Raw genomic sequence first — 22,513 nt, 5'->3', positions numbered from 1 at the left:
CCTTTCGGTGGAGGAAAGAATGAACAATTGATGCATTATTTGATTGTATATTTATTTGATGTATTCATGATCATTTTTTAGGTTACAAATGAAGCTGCAGTCACTTGCCTGGCCCACATCTACTGAGAAACATTTCTCTGTAAAACATGGAAACCAGAGGGGAAAGACGCTATCTATTCACCCCTCCATCTAGCATGTTACATTTCCCCAGCATCTTCTTGGAAAGCCCTTCCCTAAAACCCCCCCCCCCAAACTAAAGCTGTCCTGTGACCATCATGCACACCAAGTAGAAAATGTTTCATTCATCAACATATACAAAAATACATTCTTAATGGTCTCTTAAAAGTAGACTGGAAAAGTAATCTTAATTGCTATAAGTATATCCCAAGTTCACGTTTCCCTTTATGATTATGAGAAGGACAAAAAAAATTAAAGACTAAGTAAAGCAAGAAAACTCCAACCCCTCTGGGCCCTGCCCCAACACAAAGGTCTGAGAGAAAGTGCAGCAGCAGATACTGGAGTGAGGAAGGAGGTTAGCACTTTTTCTCCCCCATTGCTGACAGGGCCTTGGTAAACTGTTGCACTATTAAGGAGTTTGTCAGTGTCCAAACCCTAATTGCCCAATAAATAAGCAATATAGTAATAATTCCATGTTGCTTATTCCCAGAGCCTTGTATTTAGAAAGTTGAGTCAATGCGGTTTCCGCATCATGATGCATTTTATATTGACACTTCAACATTCTATGGCAGCCATGTTAGCTCACTATTAACAATAGCTACATGGGGAATATAAAAATAAAATAGAAAATTGTATAAAACTGAATGTCTGAATTGGGCAATGATGCAAAAACATGACACTAAAACATTCCATGGCAGCCATAATAGTTCCATAGAAATAGAATGAATAGAACAGGCATCCCCATTAAAGTCAACGGTAGCATAATGGCTGGACTGGCAGCCATTGAGTGTACCTATGACTAGGTTGAATATGACAAAGGTTAAGAAAACAAGATTCTAATAGCCCATAACTCTTTGCAAGAATAGGACCAGCTGTGCTGGTTAGCAATGGCGCTGGTAGTTAACGAACACCAATGATCCCAGATTTGTGACGACGTTGTCTTAACCTGTATATTTTTTCCCTAGACCAATGGCAGGAAGTAAAAGCAAGAAGTATAAACTTCAATCTGTTAAGTCAACTCAACTGACATCACAAAAAATACATTCATGAGCCACATCAGCTAGCACACGAGTGTCAAAATCATTCCACGGAGGGCTGAGTGTCTGCGTGTTTTTGCTCCTCCCTTGTACCTGATTGATGAATTAAGATCACAAATTAGTAAGGAACTCCCCCCCACACTTGGTTGTCTAGGGATTGATTGAAACGAAAAACCAACAGACAAGTCCCTCCATGCAAAAGGTTTGACACCCCTGAGCTAGCATAATTTGAATTAACATTCTACATTACCATGGCAATCCAGAATCTATTGATAGAATATTCCAAATAAAACCTAGGGGTCAAACAAGGAAATGGCTCCATTCATTTTTCCCATAGGGGATTTTAGAAACACTTAAAATAAGGGCTTTTGATAACGGTGTAAATCTCTCTAGGACAAGGTGACTTATAAATATATTTGCCTGTATTTACCCCCCCCCCCCCCCAAAAATGACAATTATGTATTTAAATTGACAATTATGTGAACTGTCTTGACACAATAACTGTTAGCAAAGGTGTCAGCACGTGCATGAGCTTGCAGGTATTTGTAATCTTGCGTGATGTCTACTTGGACACTAATTAGCATTTTTGAAGCAGAGTAAATGGAGACAAATATATCGGTTAGTCAACTTGTCAGAGATTTACATGGTCATCAAAATGACACGCCAGGGTAAACCTACACCAAAAATAGCCCTTATTAAGTATCATATGGGAAAAATGAATGGTGGAAAAACAATTGGAACCATTTCCCTGTTTAACTGCTAGGTTTTAGGAGTGTTATGACACCTTCACTGTGGGGCTATACGGTGAGTTCGTTAACCAGTCAAATTGCCAGGGTTAGAGCACCAAGTCAGTTCCATTCATTCTATTTCTATGGTTAGCTCCCCATTTAACATGACATGGGGAATATTTAAACAATGCTATGTAACCAAATGTCTGGAATTAGAACAATATAACATTCTAAAAAATTGGCCTAACTAAAAATATGACTGTTTACACGCATCTAATATTTTCAGATCTATACAAGTGCATAGGTAGGGGGTAGGGGCTTAGCGGTTGATTTGGAATAAGGGGGACTGACTGCTCCATGCAACTGGGGGAAACATCATTTTAACCCTTTCCAAACCCCTTCATCCCCCAGTGCTTAACACAATCTCTGTTTAAACACAGACCTGTAGGAACCCGTATACATTTAATTCTATTTTTGTAGTAAATATCTCATTTTCATAAAATATACAGTTCAGCCTTTCCAAGAGTTTGTAACTCTTGGTCTGAAGGCAGTGATGATTGTACAAGCAAATACATGATGCATTTTCTCAGTGAATGGGTTACCGTTTCTTTTTGGTCTTACACACTGTTCTTCTAACACAGCGGGAGTCGAAACACACTAATGCACTGGTGCAGTAGCATTAAACAGGTGAGATTGATACTAGTGGATCACAGGGCTGTGGAGGTCAACTTCTTCACTCCTCTTCTTTGAGCTAACGAGGAGCGCCCTACAGGGTCCAGCACAGGGGGAACATGCATGTTCAGAGCAGAATAAGTGGCTGCCATCGCACCCTGTAAGAGGGAGAACAGTCTTGGTGTTAATTTATCAATACCCAGCAGAGAAGCTTTCAGAGTGTCAGAAAAGAGAGACTTGTGCATTGAATAAAGTTTTGTTACCTTGACCAAATGAGGAGCATCCTGTCTATTGAGCTGGTACTTGGGCAACTGGTCCTTGTGTAATATCCAAGGGTGTCGCAGTACCTGAGCAGCAGTTAGCCTCTGGTGGGGGTCCACATGCAGCATCTTGGACACTAGGTCCTAAAGACAGCAACGTCAATGTTCAGATTGTGCATACTATCACTTCCATCAAGTATACAGTGCATTCGGAAAGTATTCAGACCCATTCACTTTTTCCACTTTGTTACATTACAGACTTATTCTAAAATTGATTAAATCGTTTTTATTCCCTCAATCTACACACAATGACAATTCAAAAACAGGTTTAGAAATTTTTGAAAATGTATAAAAAAAATCTAAAACATCACATTTAAATAAGTATTCAGGACCCTTCACTCTGTACTTTGTTGAAGCACCTTTGGCAGCAATCACAGCGAGTCTTCTTGGGTATGACGCTACAAGCTTGGCACACCTGTATTTGGGGAGTTGCTCCCATTCTTTCTGCAGATCCTCTCAAGCTGTCAGGTTGAATGGGGAGCGTCGCTGCACAGCTATTTTCAGGTCTCTCCAGAGATGTTAGATTGGGATCAAGTCCGGGCCACTCATGGACATTCAAGAGACTTGTCTTGAAGCCACTCCTGCGTTGTCTTGGTTATGTGCTTAGGGTCATTGTCCTGTTGGAAGGTGAACCGCAGTCTGAGGTCCTGAGAGCTCTGGAGCAGGTTCATCAAGGATCGCTGTACTTTGCTCCATTCATCTTTCCTTCGATCCTGACTATTCTCCCAGTCCCTGCTGCTGAAAAACATCCCCACAGCATGATGCTGCCACCACCATGCTTCACTGTAGGGATGGTATTGGCCAGGTGATGAGCAGTGCCTGGTTTCCCCCAAATGTGACACTTGGCATTCAGGCCAAAGAGTTCAATCTTGGTTTCATCAGACCAGTGCATCTGTTTCTCATGGTCTGAGAGTCCATTAGGTGCCTTTTGGCAAATTCCAAGAGGGCTGTCATGTGCCGTTTACTGAGGAGTGGCTTCCGTCTGGCCACTCTCTACTATAAAGGCCTGATTGATGGAGTGCTGCAGAGATGGTTGTCCTTCTGGAAGGATCTCCCATCTCCACAGAAGAACTCTGGAGCTCTAGGAAGAGTCTTGGTGGTTCCAAACCTATTCCGTTTAAGAATGATGTAGGCCACTGTGTTCTTAGGGACCTTCAATGCTTCAGAAATGTGTTGGTACCCTTTCCCAGATCTGTGCCTCGATACAATCCTGTCTCGGAGCTCTACGGACAATTTATTTGACCCCATGGCTTGGTTTTTGATCTGACATGCACTGTCAACTGTGGGACCTTATATAGACTAGAGATCGACCGATTAATCAGAATGGCCGATTAATTAGGACCGATTTTAAGTTTTCATAACAATCAGAAATCGGTATTTTTGGGCGCTGATTTGCCTATTTTTTTATACCTTTATTTAACTAGGCAAGGCAGTTAAGAACACATTCTTATTTTCAATGACGGCCTAGGAACGGTGGGTTAACTGCCTTGTTCAGGGGCAGAACGACAGATTTTCACCTTGTCAGCTCGGGAGATCCAATCTTGCAACCTTACAGTTAACTAGTCCAACGCAATAACGACCTGCCTCTCTTGTTGCATTCCACAAGGAGACTGCCTGTTACGCGAATGCAGTAAGCCAAGGTAAGTTGCTAGCTAGCATTAAACTTATCTTATAAAAAACAATCAATCATAATCACTAGTTAACGACACATGGTTGATGATATTACTAGATATTATCTAGCGTGTCCTGTGTTGCATATAATCTGACTGAGCATACAAGCAAGGCAGTGTCCCCAGTTTACAATTGGCTCATTCATCCCCCCTCCTCTCCCCTGTAACTATTCCCCAGGTCGTTGCTGCATATGAGAACATGTAAAATAACGAATAAATAAAAGCATACAAGTATCTAAATATCTGACTGAGCGGTGGTAGGCAGAAGCAGGCGTGTAAACATTCATTCAAACAGCACTTTCGTGCGTTTTGCCAGCAGCTCTTCGTTGTGCGTCAATAATTGCGCTGTTTATGACTTCAAGCCTATCAACTCTCGAGATGAGGCTGGTGTAACCGAAGTGAAATGGCTAGCTAGTTAGCGCGCGCTAATAGCGTTTCAAACATCACTCGCTCTGAGCCTTCTAGTAGTTGTTCCCCTTGCTCTGCATGGGTAACGTTGCTTCCATGGTGGCTGTTGTCGTTGTGTTGCTGGTTCGAGCCCAGGGAGGAGCGAGGAGAGGGACGGAAGCTATACTGTTACACTGGCAATACTAAAGTGCCTATAAGAACATCCAATAGTCAAAGGTTAATGAAATACAAATGGTATAGAGGGAAATAGTCCTATAATTCCTTTAATAACTACAACCTAAAACTTCTTACCTGGGAATATTGAAGACATGTTAAAAGGAACCCCTAGCTTTCATATGAAACGTTAGCTTTCTTACATAGCACATATTGCACTTTTACTTTCTTCTCCAACACTTTGTTTTTGCATTATTTAAACCAAATTGAACATGTTTCATTATTTACTTGAGGCTAAATTGATTTTAGTGATGTATTATATTAAGTTAAAGTAAGTATTCATTCAGTATTGTTGTAATTGTCATTATTACAAATACATTTTTTGTATTTTTTATTTTAAAATCGGCCGATTAATCGGTATCGGCTTTTTGGTCCTCCAATAATCGGTATCGGAGTTGAAAATCATAATCGGTCGACCTCTAATATAGACAGGTGTGTGCCTTTCTACATCATGTCCTATCAATTTAATTTACCAGAGGTGGACTCCAATCAAGTTGTAGAAACGTCTCAAGGATGATCATTGGAAACAGGATGCACCGGAGCTCAACTTCGAGTCATAGCAAAGGGTCTGAATACTAATTTTGTTTATTTTTAATACATTTGCAAAAAATGTCATTATGGGGTATCGTGTGTAGATTGATGAATTTAAAAAAATAATAATTTTAGAATAAGTCTAACAAACATTTGGAAAAAGTGAAGGGGTCTGAATACTTTCCGAATGCACTGTATAGTGCTAGGAAAAGGATTCCGTTTTGAAACCACTATCATAGAGTAATTGGATACTATGGAAAGCACAGTGCTGCAGTACAACCGACGTCCCAGACATACCTTGGCCTCTGCGGAGACTGAATTCCAGTAGCCACCCGTCAGAGAGAACTTTCCACTGCCGATCCGAGCCAAGATCTCTTCGGGAGTATCCTCTGGTCCATTGGCAAAAGGAGTGAACCTGAAATATCAAGATAAATACATACTAATAATAAGGACTAATAAAATATTAGTGTACTTTATTGTTGCTATTGTATTAGTGGGGCGAACAAGTATTTGATACACTGCCGATTTTGCACGTTTTCCTACTTACAAAGCATGTAGAGGTCTGTAATTTTTATCATAGGTACACTTCAACTGAGAGACGGAATCTAAAACAAAAATCCAGAAAATCACATTGTATGATTAAGTAATTAATTTACATTTTATTGCATGACATAAGTATTTGATCACCTACCAACCAGTAAGAATTCCGTCTCTCACAGACCTGTTAGTTTTTCTTTAAGAAGCCCTCCTGTTCTCCACTCATTACCTGTATTAACTGCACCTGTTTGAACTCGTTACCAGTATAAAAGACACCTGTCAACACACTCAAACAGACTCCAACCTCTCCACAATGGCCAAGACCAGAGAGGGTGTAAGGACATCAGGGATAAAATTGTAGACCTGCACAAGGCTGGGATGGGCTACAGGACAATAGGCACGCAGCTTGGTGAGAAGGCAACAACTGTTGGCGCAATTATTAGAAAATGGAAGAAGTTCAAGATGGCGGTTAATCACCCTCGGTCTGGGGCTCCATGCAAGATCTCACCTCGTGGGGCATCAATGATCATGAGGAAGGTGAGGGATCAGCCCAGAAATACACGGCAGGACCTGGTCAATGACCTGAAGAGAGCTGGGACGACAGTCTCAAAGAAAACCATTAGTATCACAATACGCCGTCATGGATTAAAATCCTGCAGCGCACGCAAGGTCCCCCTGCTCAAGCCAGTGCATGTCCAGGCCCGTCTGAAGTTTGCCAATGACCATCTGGATGATCCAGAGGAGGAATGGGAGAAGGTCATGTGGTCTGAGACAAAAATAGAGCTTTTTGGACTAAACTCCACTCGCCGTGTTTGGAGGAAGAAGAAGGATGAGTACAACCCCAAGAACACCATCCCAACCGTGAAGCATGGAGGTGGAAACATCATTCTTTGGGGATGCTTTTCTGCAAAGGGGACAGGACGACTGCACCGTATTGAGGGGAGGCTGGATGGGGCCATGTATTGCGAGATCTTGGCCAACAACCTCCTTCCCTCAGTAAGAGCATTAAAGATGGCTGGGTCTTCCAGCATGACAACAACCCGAAACACACAGCCAGGGCAACTAAGGAGTGACTCCGTAAGAAGCATCAAGGTCCTGGAGTGGCCTAGCCAGTCTCCAGACCTGAACCCAATAGAACATCTTTGGAGGGAGCAGAAAGTCCGTATTGCCCAGCGACAGCCCCGAAACCTGAAGAATCTGGAGAAGGTCTGTATGGAGGAGTGGGCCAAAATCCCTTCTGCAGTGTATGCAAACCTGGTCAAGAACTACAGGAAACATATGATCTCTGTAATTGCAAACAAAGGTTTCTGTACCAAATATTAAGTTATGCTTTCTGATGTATCAAATACTTATGTCATGCAATAAAATGCAAATGAATTACTTAAAAATCATACAATGTGATTTTCTGGATTTTTGTTTTAGATTCTGTCTCACAGTTGAAGTGTACCTATGATACAAATTACAGACCTCTCCATGCTTTGTAAGTAGGAAAACCTGCAAAATTGGCAGTGTATCAAATAGTTGTTCTCCCCACTGTATGTGTTCATATTTTTATGAACATCATTGGCTGCATTACTATTGGTAAAGCACGCATACCCAGTAAGCATTGTATAGAGCAGCACTCCTAGACTCCAGATATCACAGGCTGCATCATAGCCCTGTTTCTTCAGGACCTAACAACAATAGGAAGTATAGCACACTGCATTAGAATACATAATGCAAAGAATGCCATGTCAGTTACTAGACAAATATATTGAAAACTGAAAATTCGATGAACTTGTTATAGTTAGACGACCATTAGCTGAGCATGCAGGTACTAGTCACAGAAACACGTAGAAGAAGAGACACCTCGGGGGCGACAAAGTTGGCCGTGTAGCAGGGAGTCATCAGGAGTCCATTTTCAGCTCTCAGCTGTTTGGCGAAGCCAAAGTCACAGATTCGGATGGACTCTGGGTTTCCAGACTCATCCACGTACAGTATGTTACTGGGCTTCAGATCTCTATGGACAACCTGAGCAGGGGGACAGAAATTCCAACAGTGACATAGTGAGTCAGGGAGGCAAATTGTAGATTGTCAACTCGTATTGCTTATACAGTAGAAAGGTCATGTGTATTGAAAGTAGCAAAGTGCTCAAAATATAGTATATACTTGGAACACGTAATATATCAGTTATGTATCATTGTGATGGTGAATGTTTTACCCCCTGTGCATGCAGGTACTCCACAGTTTTGGTGATGGTGTGGAGAACTGCACTGGCCTCCCTCTCAGAGAAGAACTTCTGTCTGAGGATCTTATCCAGCAGCTCTCCTCCTTTCATGAGCTCTGTCACCAGGTACACTGAGCGCCCATCGTCAAACACCTACAGTTAACAGGGTACACAACCTCACAATGTCACCCAGAGAGACACTCACAAATAACAACTCATTATAGAAGAGTATTCAGCACACAAAAAAATATTCCCATAACTCTCAGAACATCGACATACTAGCCAAACAATGGAACAACAATTCAATTGTGAATCTACACTGAACTCAACGTGTAAAATGTTGGTCCCATGTATCATGAGCTGAAACAAAATATCCCAGAAATGTCCGACACGCACTAGGGTTATATATTTTCCCGGTATTTTACAAATGTTCCATCCTGCGAATAAATCACTTTCCTCCCGGGTAAACCGGTATTTCCCGCCAAAACTGGAAGTGTCATTCAAAAGTATATAATGTCTGGATTTGATTGGAGCTTTGATCAGCATGAGAATTCAAACCTGATGTGCCATATATTAAATATACTGAACAACAATATAAAAGCAACATGGAACAATGAAAAATATTGTACTGAATTACAGTCAGTTTAAATTAGTCAATTTAAATTATTATTATACCTTTATTTCAACAAGGAACACAGACTGAGACCAAGGTCTCTTTTAAAGCTGGGACCTGCGTATACATGTTTACACATACAGTTGAGCAAATTAGGCCCTTATCTACGGATTTTACATGGCTGGGCAGGGGTGCAGCCATGGGTGGGCATAGGTCCATCCACTTGTGAGTCAGGCCTACCCACTGGAGAGCCAGTAGCAGCCAATCAGAATGAGTTTTTCCCCACAACAGGGCTTTAATACAGACAGAAGTTGAGTTGCACTTTTTGCACCAAAGTACGTTCTGTCTTGCGTCTCCTTCCTGAGCGGTATGACGGCTGCATGGTCCCATGGTGTATATACTTGCGTACTATTGTTTGTACAGATTAATGTAGTACCTTCAGGCGTTTGGAAATTGCTCCCAAGGATGAACCAGACTTGTGGAGGTCTACATTTTTTTTTCTGAGGTCTTCACTGATTTCTTTTGATTTTCCCATGATGTCAAGCAAAGAGGCACTGAGTTTGAAGGTAGGCCTTGAAATACATCCACAGGTACACCTCCAATTGACTCAAATGATGTCAATTAGCCTATCAGAAGCTTCTAAAGCCATGACATCATTTTCTGGAATTTTCCAAGCTGTTTAAAGGCAGTCAACTTAGTGTATGTAAACTTTTGACCCACTGGAATTGTGATAGATTATTTCACTTATACAGTGCCTTGTGAAAGTATTCGGCCCCCTTGAACTTTGCGACCTTTTGCCACATTTCAGGCTTCAAACATAAAGATATAAAACTGTATTTTGTGAAGAATCAACAACAAGTGGGACACAATCATGAAGTGGAACGACATTTATTGGATATTTCAAACTTTTTTAACAAATCAAAAACTGAAAAATTGGGCGTGCAAAATTATTCAGCCCCCTTAAGTTAATACTTTGTAGCGCCACCTTTTGCTGCGATTACAGCTGTAAGTCGCTTGGGGTATGTCTCTATCAGTTTTGCACATCGAGAGACTGACATTTTTTCCCATTCCTCCTTGCAAAACAGCTCGAGCTCAGTGAGGTTGGATGGAGAGCATTTGTGAACAGCAGTTTTCAGTTCTTTCCACAGATTCTCGATTGGATTCAGGTCTGGACTTTGACTTGGCCATTCTAACACCTGGATATGTTTATTTTTGAACCATTCCATTGTAGATTTTGCTTTATGTTTTGGATCATTGTCTTGTTGGAAGACAAATCTCCGTCCCAGTCTCAGGTCTTTTGCAGACTCCATCAGGTTTTCTTCCAGAATGGTCCTGTATTTGGCTCCATCCATCTTCCCATCAATTTTAACCATCTTCCCTGTCCCTGCTGAAGAAAAGCAGGCCCAAACCATGATGCTGCCACCACCATGTTTGACAGTGGGGATGGTGTGTTCAGGGTGATGAGCTGTGTTGCTTTTACACCAAACATAACGTTTTGCATTGTTGCCAAAAAGTTCAATTTTGGTTTCATCTGACCAGAGCACCTTCTTCCACATGTTTGGTGTGTCTCCCAGGTGGCTTGTGGCAAACTTTAAACGACAGTTTTTATGGATATCTTTAAGAAATGGCTTTCTTCTTGCCACTCTTCCATAAAGGCCAGATTTGTGCAATATACGACTTGTTGTCCTATGGACAGAGTCTCCCACCTCAACTGTAGATCTCTGCAGTTCATCCAGAGTGATCATGGGCCTCTTGGCTGCATCTCTGATCAGTCTTCTCCTTGTATGAGCTGAAAGTTTAGAGGGACGGCCAGGTCTTGGTAGATTTGCAGTGGTCTGATGCTCCTTCCATTTCAATATTATCGCTTGCACAGTGCTCCTTGGGATGTTTAAAGCTTGGGAAATCTTTTTGTATCCAAATCCGGCTTTAAACTTCTTCACAACAGTATCCCGGACCTGCCTGGTGTGTTCCTTGTTCTTCATGATGCTCTCTGCGCTTTTGACGGACCTCTGAGACTATCACAGTGCAGGTGCATTTATATGGAGACTTGATTACACACAGGTGGATTGTATTTATCATCATTAGTCATTTAGGTCAACATTGGATCATTCAGAGATCCTCACTGAACTTCTGGAGAGAGTTTGCTGCACTGAAAGTAAAGGGGCTGAATAATTTTGCACGTCCAATTTCTCAGTTTTTGATTTGTTAAAAAAGTTTGAAATATCCAATAAATGTCGATCCACTTCATGATTGTGTCCCACTTGTTGTTGATTCTTCACAAAAAAATACAGTTTTATATATTTATGTTTGAAGCCTGAAATGTGGCAAAAGGTCGCAAAGTTCAAGGGGGCCGAATACTTTCGCAAGGCACTGTAATTCACTGTCTGTAAACAATTGTTGGAAAAATTAATTGTGTCATGCACAAGGTAGATGTCCAAACCGACTTGCAAAAACTATAGTTTGTTAACAAGAAATTCGTGGAGTGGTTGAAAAACAAGTTTTAATGACTCCAACCTAAGTGTATGTAAACTTCCAACTTCAACTGTAATAGATAAAGGTTGAACTCTGAAGTTTATACACACATACATACATACATACATACATATATATATATATATATATATATATACAACACTCTGCAAAAAAAGAAACGTCCCTCGTTGAGGACCCTGTCTTTTAAACACTATTTCCCATGCTTGTTCAATGAACCATAAACAATTAAATGAACATGCACCTGTGGAACGGTCATTAAGACACTAACAGCTTACAGACGGTAGGCAATTAAGGTCACAGTTATGAAAACTTAGGACACTAAAAGAGGACTTTCTACTGACTCTGAAAAACACCAAAAGAAAGATGCCCAGGGTCCCTGCTCATCTGCGTGAACGTGCCTTAGGCATGCTGCAAGGAGGCATGAGGACTGCAGATGTGGCCAGGGAAATAAATTGCAATGTCCGTACTGTGAGACGCCTAAGGCAGCGCTACAGGGAGACAGGACGGACAGCTGATCGTCCTCACAGTGGCCACGTGTAACAACACCTGCACAGGATCGGTACATCCGAACATCACACCTGCGAGACAGGTACAGGATGGCAACAACAACTGCCCAAGTTACACCAGGAATGCACAATCACTCCGTCAGTGCTCAGACTGTCCACAATAACCTGGACTGAGGGCTTGTAGGCCTGTTGTAAGGCAAGTCCTCACCAGACATCACCGGCAACAACGTCGCCTATGTGGACAAACACGTCGCTGGAACAGACAGGACTGGCAAAAAGTGCTCTTCACTGACGAGTCGCAGCTTTGTCTCACCAGGGGTGATGGTCGGATTTGCGTTTATCGTCGAAGGAATGAGCGTTACACCGAGGCCTGTACTCTGGAGTGGGATCGATTTGGAGGGCCCATCATGGTCTGGGACGGTGTGTCACAGCATCATCGGACTGAGCTTGGTGTCATTGCAGGCAATCTCAACGCTGTGCGTTACAGGGAAGACATCCTCCTCCATCATATGGTACCCTTCCTGCAGGCTCATCCTGACATGACCCTCCATGTCTGTGAAACTTGTTCAGTTTATGTCTCAGTTGTTGAATCTTATGTTCATTTAAATATTTACACGTTAAGTTTGCGGAAAATTGACAGTGAGAGGACGTTTATTTTATTGCTGAATTTAGGATAATAACACCATCCTGCTGTAACTTCAGTCAACGGTGACAACTGAGGCTTAAAAGCAAAACAGCGCAGGGCCTCCCGAGTGGCGAAGCACACACTCTAAGGCACAGCATCGCAGTGCTAGAGGAGTCACTACAGACCCCGGTCCGATCCCAGGCTGTATCACAAACAGCCTTGATCAAGAATCCCATAAGGTGTCGCACAATTGGCCTAGCATCGTCTGGGTTAGTAGAGGTTTAACTTGGCTCGTCGTGCTCTAGCGACTCCATGTGGCAGGCTGTGGGCCTGCAGGCTGACCTCAGTTGTCTGTTGAACAGCGTTTCCTCCGACACATTGGTGCGGCTGGCTTCCAGGTTAAGTGAGCGGGTGTTGAGAAGTGCTGTTTGGCAGGATGCATGACTCGCCTCCCGTTGGGGAGTCGCAGTGATGCGAGAAGATCAAAATCAGGAAGAAAAAGTAAAATACATAAAAAAATATTTAACAAACATTGCTGCTTGCTTCATTCGCATACTGCTGATGTAATGACTCACATCTTTGAGAGTGATGATGTTGGGGTGCTGTCCATAGCGCAGAAGAATCTCCACCTCTTCTGTTGTGTCCCTCTTGGCCTTACTGATGATCTGGGATAACAACATCAGTAATAACAGTTAATCCTACCATTCTACCATGGGCATTCCCAGGGTGTGACATGGGCAGCCCCAGCGTTACAGCTCACCTTTACAGCATAATCCATACTGTTGCTCTTCTGAACACAGCGTTTGCATATGGAGTAAGAGCCCACACCAATGTCCTCCTTCACATCGTAGGCATCACTAAACTGTGCTGTGTTTCTGTGGAGTTGCTGAAGAGAGAGATAGACACAGAGACCAATTCTGTTATTTCCACACACAACCATATTATAATAAATAAATACAGGGACCTATCCAGTGCGTGCGTGTGTTGGTACCTGTATAGAGGACATGTTGATGTTAATGTTCTGTGGAGGTTGACTCTCCTCATCTGAGATAGCCACGAAGCTGAAGCCTCTAAACAGCTGGTTGGTGTTGGCACTCGGGGGACAGCCGGGAGAGTCTGTGGGGAAAATCCTCATGTCAACCCTCACTACTTTTCATTCACACACACAATTATGAAACTGCGTATTGTATAAAGCGCCAAACAAGAATCTGTAATTTACCCCGTGGAGTTTTTGCAGTGAATTCAGAGTCAAAGTAGATGGTGTCATCAGGTCTGCCACTCGCAGGTTTGAAGGGGGGATGGAGTTCTCTCCTGAATAATTTCTACAGGCATACCAAAAAAAAAGGGGGAAACATTGGAATAAACCTTAACATGTTCATTTTATTTAACTCAGTCAGTTAAATTCTTTGGGATGGGGGGCAGCATTTTCACTTTTGGATGAATAGCGTGCCCAGAGTGAACTGCCTCCTACTCAGTCCCAGATGCTAATATATGCATATTATTATTAGTATTGGATAGAAAACACTGAAGTTTCTAAAACTGTTTGAATGATGTCTGTGAGTATAACAGAACTCATAAGTCACCCCTATCGAATACACAGTGGGATATGGGTTATTTTGCGCTTCCTAAGGCTTCCACTAGATGTCAAACGTCTTTAGAACGTTGTTTCAGGCTTCTCATGTGATGTGTGACCGGATGGGAGCTCTTTGAGTCAGTGGTCTGCCCTCTGCCTCGTTCTTAGTCACGCGCTTTCACTTGAGAGGTAGCTGTCGTTCCATTGCTTTTCAACAGACAATGTAATTCTCCGGTTGGAACATTATTGAACTTTTATGATAAAAACATCCTAAAAATGGATTCTATACTTAGTTTGACAATTTTCTTCAACCTGTATTATAACTTTTTTAACGTTTCGTCCAAATGGACCAGATCGCGCATTTGGATTTGTTTACCAAACGCCCTAACAAAATAAGCTATTGGACATAAATTAAGGACATTATCAAACAAAACAAGCATTTATTGTGGAACTGCGATTCCTGAGAGTGCATTCTGATGAAGATCAAAGGTAAGTGAATATTTATGATACTATTTATGAATAATGTTGACGACCCAACATGGCGGATATTTCTCTGGCTGGTTTGGGCTCTGAGCGCCGTTCTCAGATAATGCTTTTTCCGTAAAGTTTTTTTGAAATCTGACACAGTGGTTGCATTAAGGAGAAGTGTATCTAAAGTTTCATGTATAATAGCTGTATTTTCATCAACATTTATTATGAGTATTTCTGTGAATTCATGTGGCTCTCTGCAATATCACTGCATGTTTTGGAACTACTGAATCTAACGCGCCAATGTAAAATAAGATTTTGGGATATAAATATGAACTTTACTGAACAAAACATAATGTATTATGTAACATGAAGTCCTGTGAGTGTCATCTGATGAAGATCAAAGGTTAGTGATGAATTTTATCTCTATTTGTGCTTTTTGTGACTCCTCTCTTTGGCTGGAAAAATGGCTGGGGTTTTCTGTGAGTTGGTGGTGACCTAACATAATCGTTTGTGGAGCTTTTGCTGTAAAGCATTTTTTTAAATCAGACACTGTGGCTGGATTAACGAGAATTGTCTCTTTAAAATGGTGCCTAATACTTGTATGTTTGAGAAATTTGATTTATGAGATTACTGTTGATTTGTATTTGGCGCCCTGCAATTTTATTGGCTGTTGGCGAGGGGTTCCGCGAGAGGAATGGAACCTCAGTCCGAGACAGGTTAAGAACAAATTCCTATTTACAATGATGGCCTAATCCGGCCAAACCCTAACCCGAACAACGCTGGGCCAATTGTGAGTCGCCCCTTTGAGACTCCCAGTCACGGCTGGTTGTGATAGAGACCGGGATCGAACCAGGGTCTGTAGTGACACCTCTAGAACTAAGACAGCTGCGCCACTCGAGAGTTTAAAAACATAAAGCATTTATAATACACACTGACAGAGGAGCAGGCAGATGGCAAACGCATATTAATAGGCAAACTTACGTTCCAGTCAATTGTGGAAAATAAGGAATGTCTCTTGATCTCTTCCACTCCGTCTGGACCAGCACCTGTGAACAACAAATCCACACACATTACAGGATACCTGTGGTATCTTTTGTAATATGATTGCAGTTCAGTGATGACAAATGTCAAACACTACTATAAATTATTATTATTTTTTTTTAATTCATCCCAATTTTATGGTATATAATTGGTAGTTACAGTCTTGTCCCATCGCTGCAACTCCCGTACGGACTCGGGAAAGGTGAAGGTCGAGAGTCATGCGTTCTCTGAAGCACGACCCTGCCAAGCCACACTGCTCCCTGACACACTGCACGCTTAACCCGGAAGCTAGCCGCACCAATGGGTCAGAGGAAACAGTCCAACTTGCGACCGTGTCAGAGTGCCCGGCCCGCCACGGGAGTCGTTAGAACGCGATGTGACAAGGACATCCTTGCCGCCCAAACCCTCCCCTAACCCGGACAATGCTGGGCCAATTGTACACCGCCTCACGGGTCTCCCGGTCACGGCTGGCTGCGACACAGCCCAGCTCTGTAGTGACGCCTCTAGCACTGCGATGCAGTGCTTTAGACCACTGCACCACTTGGGAGACAACCAAACACTATGTTCCGCCTAGAGTGAGATTCATTTAAGGGGCAATCTGTGATTTCCACAAACATTTTTGGACTTGTGAATGAATGATGTGTGCAGTTGAAGTCATACGTTTACATACACTTAGGTTGGAGTCATTAAAACTTGTTTTTCAATCACTCCAAAAATGTCTTGTTAACAAACTATAGTTTCGGCAAGTCGGTTAGGACATCTACTTTGTGCATGACACAAGTAATTTTTCCAACAATTGTTTAGACAGATTATTTCACTTATAATTCACTGTGTCACAATTCCAGTGGGTCAGAAGCGTACATACACTAAGTTGACTGTGCCTTTAAACAGTTTGGAAAATTCCAGAAAATTATGTCATGGCTTTAGAAAATTCTGATATGCTAATTGACATAATTTGAGTCAATTGGAGGTGTACCTGTGGATGTATTAAGGCCTACCTTCAAACTCAGTGACTCCTTGCTTGAAAAAAATGGGAAAATCAAAAGAAAATCAGCCAACAAAAAATTGTAGACCTCCACAAGTCTGGTTCATCCTTGGGAGCAATTTTCAAACACCTGAAGGTACCATGTTTATCTGTACAAACAATAGTACGCAAGTATAAACACCATGGGACCATGCAGCCGTCATACCGCTCAGGAAGGAGACGCGTTCTGTTTCCTATAGATGAACCTACTTTGGTGCAAAAAGTGCAACTCAATCCCAGAACAACAGCAAAGGACCTTGTGAAAATGCTGGAGGAAACAGGTACAAAAGTATCTATATCCACAGTAAAACGAGTCCTATATCGACATAACCTGAAAGGCCACTCAGCAAGGATGAAGCCAATGCTCCAAAACCGCCATAAAAAAGCCAGACTACAGTTTGCAACTGCACATGGGGACAAAGATTGTACTTTTTGGAGAAATGTCCTCTGGTCTGATGAAACAAAAATAGAACTGTTTGGCCATAATGACCATCGTTATGTTTGGAGGAAAAAGGGGGAGGCTTGCAAGCCGAAGAACACCATCCCAACCGCGAAGCACGGGGATGGCAGCATCATGTTGTGGGGGTGCTTTGCTGCACTTCACAAAATAGATGGCATCATGAGGTAGGAAAATTAGGTGGATATATTGAAGCAACATCTCAAGACATCAGTCAGAAAGTTAAAGCTTGGTCACAAATGGGTCTTCCAAATGGACAATGACTCCCAAGCATACTTCCAAAGTTGTGGCAAAATAAGGACAAGAAAGTCCAGGTATTGGCGTGGCCATCATAAAGCCCCGACCTCAAAAATTTGTGGGCAGAACCGAAAAAGCATGTGCGAGCAAGGATGCCGACAAACCTGACTCAGTTACACCAGCTCTGTCAGGGGGAATGGGTCAAAATTCACCCAACTTATTGTGGGAAGCTTGTGGAAGGCTACCCGAAACATTTGACCCAAGTTAAACAATTTAAAGGCAATTCTACCAAATACTAACTGAGTACATGTAAACTTCTGACCTACTGGGAATATGATGACAGAAATAAAAGCTGAAATAAATCACTCTACTATTATTCTGACATTTTACATTCTTAAAATAAAGTGGTGATCCTAACTGACCTAAGACAGGGAATTTTTACTAGGATTAAATGTCAGGAATTGTGAAAAACTGAGTTTAAATGTATTTGCCTAAGGTGTATGTAAACTTCCGACTTCAACTGTATTTGTTGAATAAGATAACTTATAAAATACCTCATGAACTTAGTTCAACTGTTGTACGCCATAACTCAAAATAAGCTGTTTCTACTCCAATGTTTGTAAACAAAGTAAATGTAAAAACACTTCATAGCCTAAACCTTTAAAACTATAAATGTTGATATCATTAATGGTCAATCTTTGCATCCATAGCTATGTCTATGAATTTAAGAGTGGTAACATTTCTCCAGCCCCACCCCTCAGCTTTTTACCAAAACAAAGGCAGGGATGCGCTTTGTTATTGTTTCAACTGCTCATTGCCACTTTAAGCAATCATCAGTTACAAGCCATGGTGCACAATACCCTTTTAGTGATGGAGAATGATTACCTAGTCTGTTGCCTGGGTTGCGTTTGAAAAGGTTACGTAGGAGAGATTGGGCGTCTTGGCTCAGGAACTGTGGCATTCCCAACTTGGCCCTGCAGTGCAAACAAAACAATTACCATGGTAGATTGAGATCAAACTTATGTGCGAACAGCCTGGTTAAACTGGTACTCAAGACAGGTTGAGTAAGACGCACTTCAGTATCATGGTCATGGTTTCCTTCCGGTCCTTCCCTTGGAAAGGCAGTGTCCCAGTCAGCATCTCAAACTGGGGAAGATGAAAACAACATTTTATTAACATGTCTAATCAGTGGCAATGTCAGCCATTGGACACATTGGCCCATCCAGGCAGATATGAATGTGGACACACTTGATACTGGATATCAGATATTTGAACAGGGTAATGAATTGCAGAGAGACAGAACCATTTGGAACTACAGCACTCACCATGAGCACGCCATAGGACCACCAGTCAGCGCTAAGGGTGTGTCCTCGGCGGTTCACAACCTCTGGTGCCATGTACTCCACTGTTCCACAGAAAGAGTAGGCCTTGTTCTCATGATCAATGGACTCTTTACTAAGGCCGAAGTCTGGAACAAACAAAGGGCAGCAAAATGAGCCGAGCTGAAAATGGTACATAGGAAGACTAAGGGCTCCTAAAATTAAAAGGCATTACAAACACTTTCTTATTCTGCTCGGTGGCTGAGTCAGGCTGAGTGTGAATATGAAACATTAATATGTAATAGGAGCAGAAAATCACCCACCAGTGAGTTTGATATGGCCCTCCTCATCTAACAGAATGCTGAAAGGACAGAGTGATCTCAGTCAGAGAGGAAATTCAACATCCGCCAGCAGAAACACATACAGTAAACAGACAGTATATAACATAACTTCGAAGTTCAAAATAACATTAGATTTATATAAAAAAATATGCAATCATTTCCCAGGTTGCTGATTGGAAGAGAAACAAGTACCTAATGGGAAGAAGCAATGTCATAGCATTAGTGTAATATGTACTTCTCAGGTTTAAGGTCTCTGTAGATGATTCCCAGGCCATGCAGATGGTCCAGGGCCAGAGCCAGCTCTGCCAGGTAGAACTTCACATCTTCCTCTGTGAACATCACCTGGTAGACAGACTTGTTAAAAACAACACACCTAATATAATATGGACATGAATTACCAGGAAAAAACAAACCATTTTTTTTATGTAAAAAAAAATAAATATATACATAAATTATTTGAATTCTGCTCACCTCTTTAGACAGCCGTGTGAATAGATCTCCACCTCGGAGGAAGTCCAGAATCAGGTACAGCTTCCCTTCTGTCTGGAATGCTGTGAAGAATCATGGGTTGAAGTCAAAACTCATCTGTAAGGTTTAATGACCTGTGCTTATATCAGACGTAGACATATGACAGGGCAGGCAGATGATGTCTGATAACTCACCGTAGTGTAGTCTGACTATGAAAGGATGGTTCACCTCTACCAGAATGTCTCGCTCCATCTTGGTACGGACCCTATCTCGCACTGGTGATTCGTGAAAGAAATGACAATTAAAAACACGACTGTAATATAATTCAACAAAAAATGTACTGTAGTTGTAAAGTAGTTTTAAAACCATTGAAAACATAATATATTCAATATCAACAAATTCACAGAAAAAAATAATTATCACAGCAGACTAGTGTACCTTTCAAAGTGGCCTTTTTCAGCACCTTCATAGCATACAGCTGTCCAGCATCAGGCCCTGTTATTTTCTTCACAAGGAACACCTGAACAGGGGAACATAGATAAAAGACACAAATCAGTTCAGCTATTAAACCCAACAGCATCCATCAATCAGTCAGTCTAATATACACAAATGTTCAGAGATATGAAAACCATAATTCATAATTAAAAAAAAAAAACATTTTGACCACTACACAGTTTCATCTCACACACTGTCATTTACCTTCCCAAAGGATCCCTGTCCCAGTACCTTGCGGAGCTCAAACTGCCTAGGATCAGCCCTTTCAGAGCCCTCTTTAACATGGTTTGTGATACTGATCTCATTCACGGAGCCCTCATCCTGTGAAAGATTAGAGACACAGTCAAAACAAAACCAGGTACACGCACGCCAAATACACCGCAGTGTGGAGAGAGAATAGGAATACACAGTAATTCTATAAAACAAACACACAAATGTACAGACACACGTCACAAAGAATAATAAAGAGAAGCAATGGAATTAATCAAATAAAATACATTCACAAGTTTTGAAGTAAAACCCTACCAAGAAAGAGACTGTTTCAGCGCTGCATACTCAGAACCTTTTCTTTGCACTAGAGCAGAGAGTCATACTGTGGGAGGATGGAGAAATCAAATCCCATGCTTTCCCACCCAAACACAACACCAAGCCACATCAGACCCACGTACAGCACACCAGCTCTCAGCAAATTCCTTCTTTGGCCCGTGTTCTGCCCCAGCGGTGTCCAAATCCCCCATCCCGGTGCTGGGCCAGCAGAGCCCCTCTCCCTGTGTCAGTGTGGCTGCGATGGGATAGACTGCGCTACGCTCTGATCTGCCGGGGGAGGGAGCTGCCGACGGACAGCTTGCAACCGGTTCCACACATCCAACACCCCCTCCCACTGCATCAAAAGGTGTGGAGGAGGATGACTAAAAGACATAGCATGCACTCTCCCTCTTTCACAGTCGCTTTCACTCTTTCACTACCCTTATCTTCTCTTTAATCATTTTGCTCTCACCGACCCCACCACTAGTCCATATTAATACATAGTACTCAGTATTATTGTGGAGTGCCTGGATGTAGGTGTGTGAGTAGGTGAGAGAGGACAAAGAGAGAAAACTGAATTGAGAGAGAACATGAAACATAAATACATATGCACACACCAGTGGAGGCTAGTGAGGGGAGGACGGCTCATAATAATGTCTGGAAAGGAGGAAATGGCATGGCATCAAACACAGATACCATTCCAATGATTCCTCTCCAGACACCACGAGCACGTTCTCCCCAATTAAGGTGCCACCAACCTCCTGTGAAAACGAGACAGTCTGGGAGAAGACAGGTGAGATTATTAAAAATGTTTACTCACACTACATACAGTTTCATCCTCCCCCATTGAGTCATCCATGACCTGTAACACAGAGAAAGCGATTTAACTTTGTCTCTCACACAAAATTGGGGTGGATTCGTGTTTTTAAAACTGTAATACGCTTCAGGGCCAATTGTTAGTTGATTAGAACATATAGAAATAAAAATGCATTTAATAGACCTAGTTTAGACTTTAGAAATGGCAACTTGAACGATAAATATCACATGTTCGCTGTAGTGAGTAGTTAGCGATTTGTCCCCCCCCTCACGATGTCCTGCAACAAATGGCTGTTACAGTTATCAGCCTGCACTTCTTGAGAAATAAGACAGCTTTAATCACAAATATGTGGTCCTTTTTTTAATCGCTTAAATTTAATAATCAGTTTATGCGAAACTAAATCGAAGTTGGTGTCCCACAAACTGTGTGAGGAAGTGGATTCACAACAGCCCGCGTCAAACGTTGACAAATACAGCTAAGGTGGCCATCGTTCATTGGCATGTTCATTACCTCGTTTTCCGAATTCTCCAAGGCCATTTTCTGCCATGGGTCTGCTCCAAACTGTGCCAAGGGCATCTTCGACAAGAGTTCAGTCGCTGCCGCGCGCTTTCAGTGACTTAACACTGTCAAGGGTGGGATTCGGAAAAGTATTTCTTGAGGGGGGGGGGGGGGTTCTCTTAAACGAGAAAACCAAAATAGTAAAATGGTTCCAGTTCAACTCTAACTGTGCGTTTAAACGGGTTTCATCACTCTTGCCAATGTTTTCTAGGAACTTCATAAACACTTTTTCCACATCAAAAATCACTCACTTCCGTTCTCTCTCAATATGGCGCCGTGGTTCGGTCTACCTGTAGGTCAGAACGAGGCTCTGGAATGCGTCATACGTCATTGGTTGGGAGGGACATGATTTGGCATCAAAACAGGTGATGATAAGCAATTACTAGGTTAAAGTTGATCAAATATGCAATAAGCCTCGATGTGACATGGAAAATGTAACCTAGAACTTACA

General features: G+C 42.1%; 1 protein-coding gene across 4 annotated transcripts; it reads right to left on the bottom strand.

Annotated features, from left to right (window-relative positions):
• Positions 1 to 33: 33 nt before the first annotated feature.
• Positions 34 to 22,394, bottom strand: LOC110510068 (ribosomal protein S6 kinase alpha-3). 4 transcript variants are annotated; one of them, XM_021591379.3, is made up of 22 exons: positions 22,015 to 22,394; positions 21,508 to 21,549; positions 20,367 to 20,483; positions 20,106 to 20,187; positions 19,862 to 19,942; positions 19,671 to 19,750; positions 19,435 to 19,541; positions 19,182 to 19,219; positions 18,865 to 19,007; positions 18,615 to 18,685; positions 18,425 to 18,513; positions 15,762 to 15,826; positions 13,956 to 14,058; positions 13,728 to 13,852; positions 13,497 to 13,622; positions 13,312 to 13,401; positions 8,494 to 8,652; positions 8,142 to 8,303; positions 7,890 to 7,966; positions 6,054 to 6,171; positions 2,878 to 3,018; positions 34 to 2,772 (listed from the first exon to the last, which is right to left on the bottom strand). In XM_021591379.3, the coding sequence occupies exons 1-22, from the start codon at positions 22,078 to 22,080 to the stop codon at positions 2,650 to 2,652; spliced, it is 2,205 nt and encodes a 734-aa protein (XP_021447054.1). In that variant the 5' UTR covers positions 22,081 to 22,394; the 3' UTR covers positions 34 to 2,649. The 4 variants fall into 4 exon arrangements, with proteins under 4 accessions (XP_021447054.1, XP_021447053.1, XP_090082743.1 ...); XM_021591378.3 differs by having other exon boundaries at positions 19,435 to 19,553; positions 22,015 to 22,379; XM_090226617.1 differs by lacking the exons at positions 21,508 to 21,549; positions 22,015 to 22,394 and adding an exon at positions 20,688 to 20,991.
• Between the last annotated feature and the right edge of the window lie 119 nt (positions 22,395 to 22,513).

Source organism: Oncorhynchus mykiss, chromosome 29 (genome assembly GCF_057628025.1).
Source record: "Oncorhynchus mykiss isolate SJ-2025 chromosome 29, ASM5762802v1, whole genome shotgun sequence".
Lineage (NCBI taxonomy): Eukaryota > Metazoa > Chordata > Actinopteri > Salmoniformes > Salmonidae > Oncorhynchus > Oncorhynchus mykiss.
Note: the sequence above shows the minus strand (reverse complement) of the source record. Positions and strands in the feature narration are given on the sequence as shown.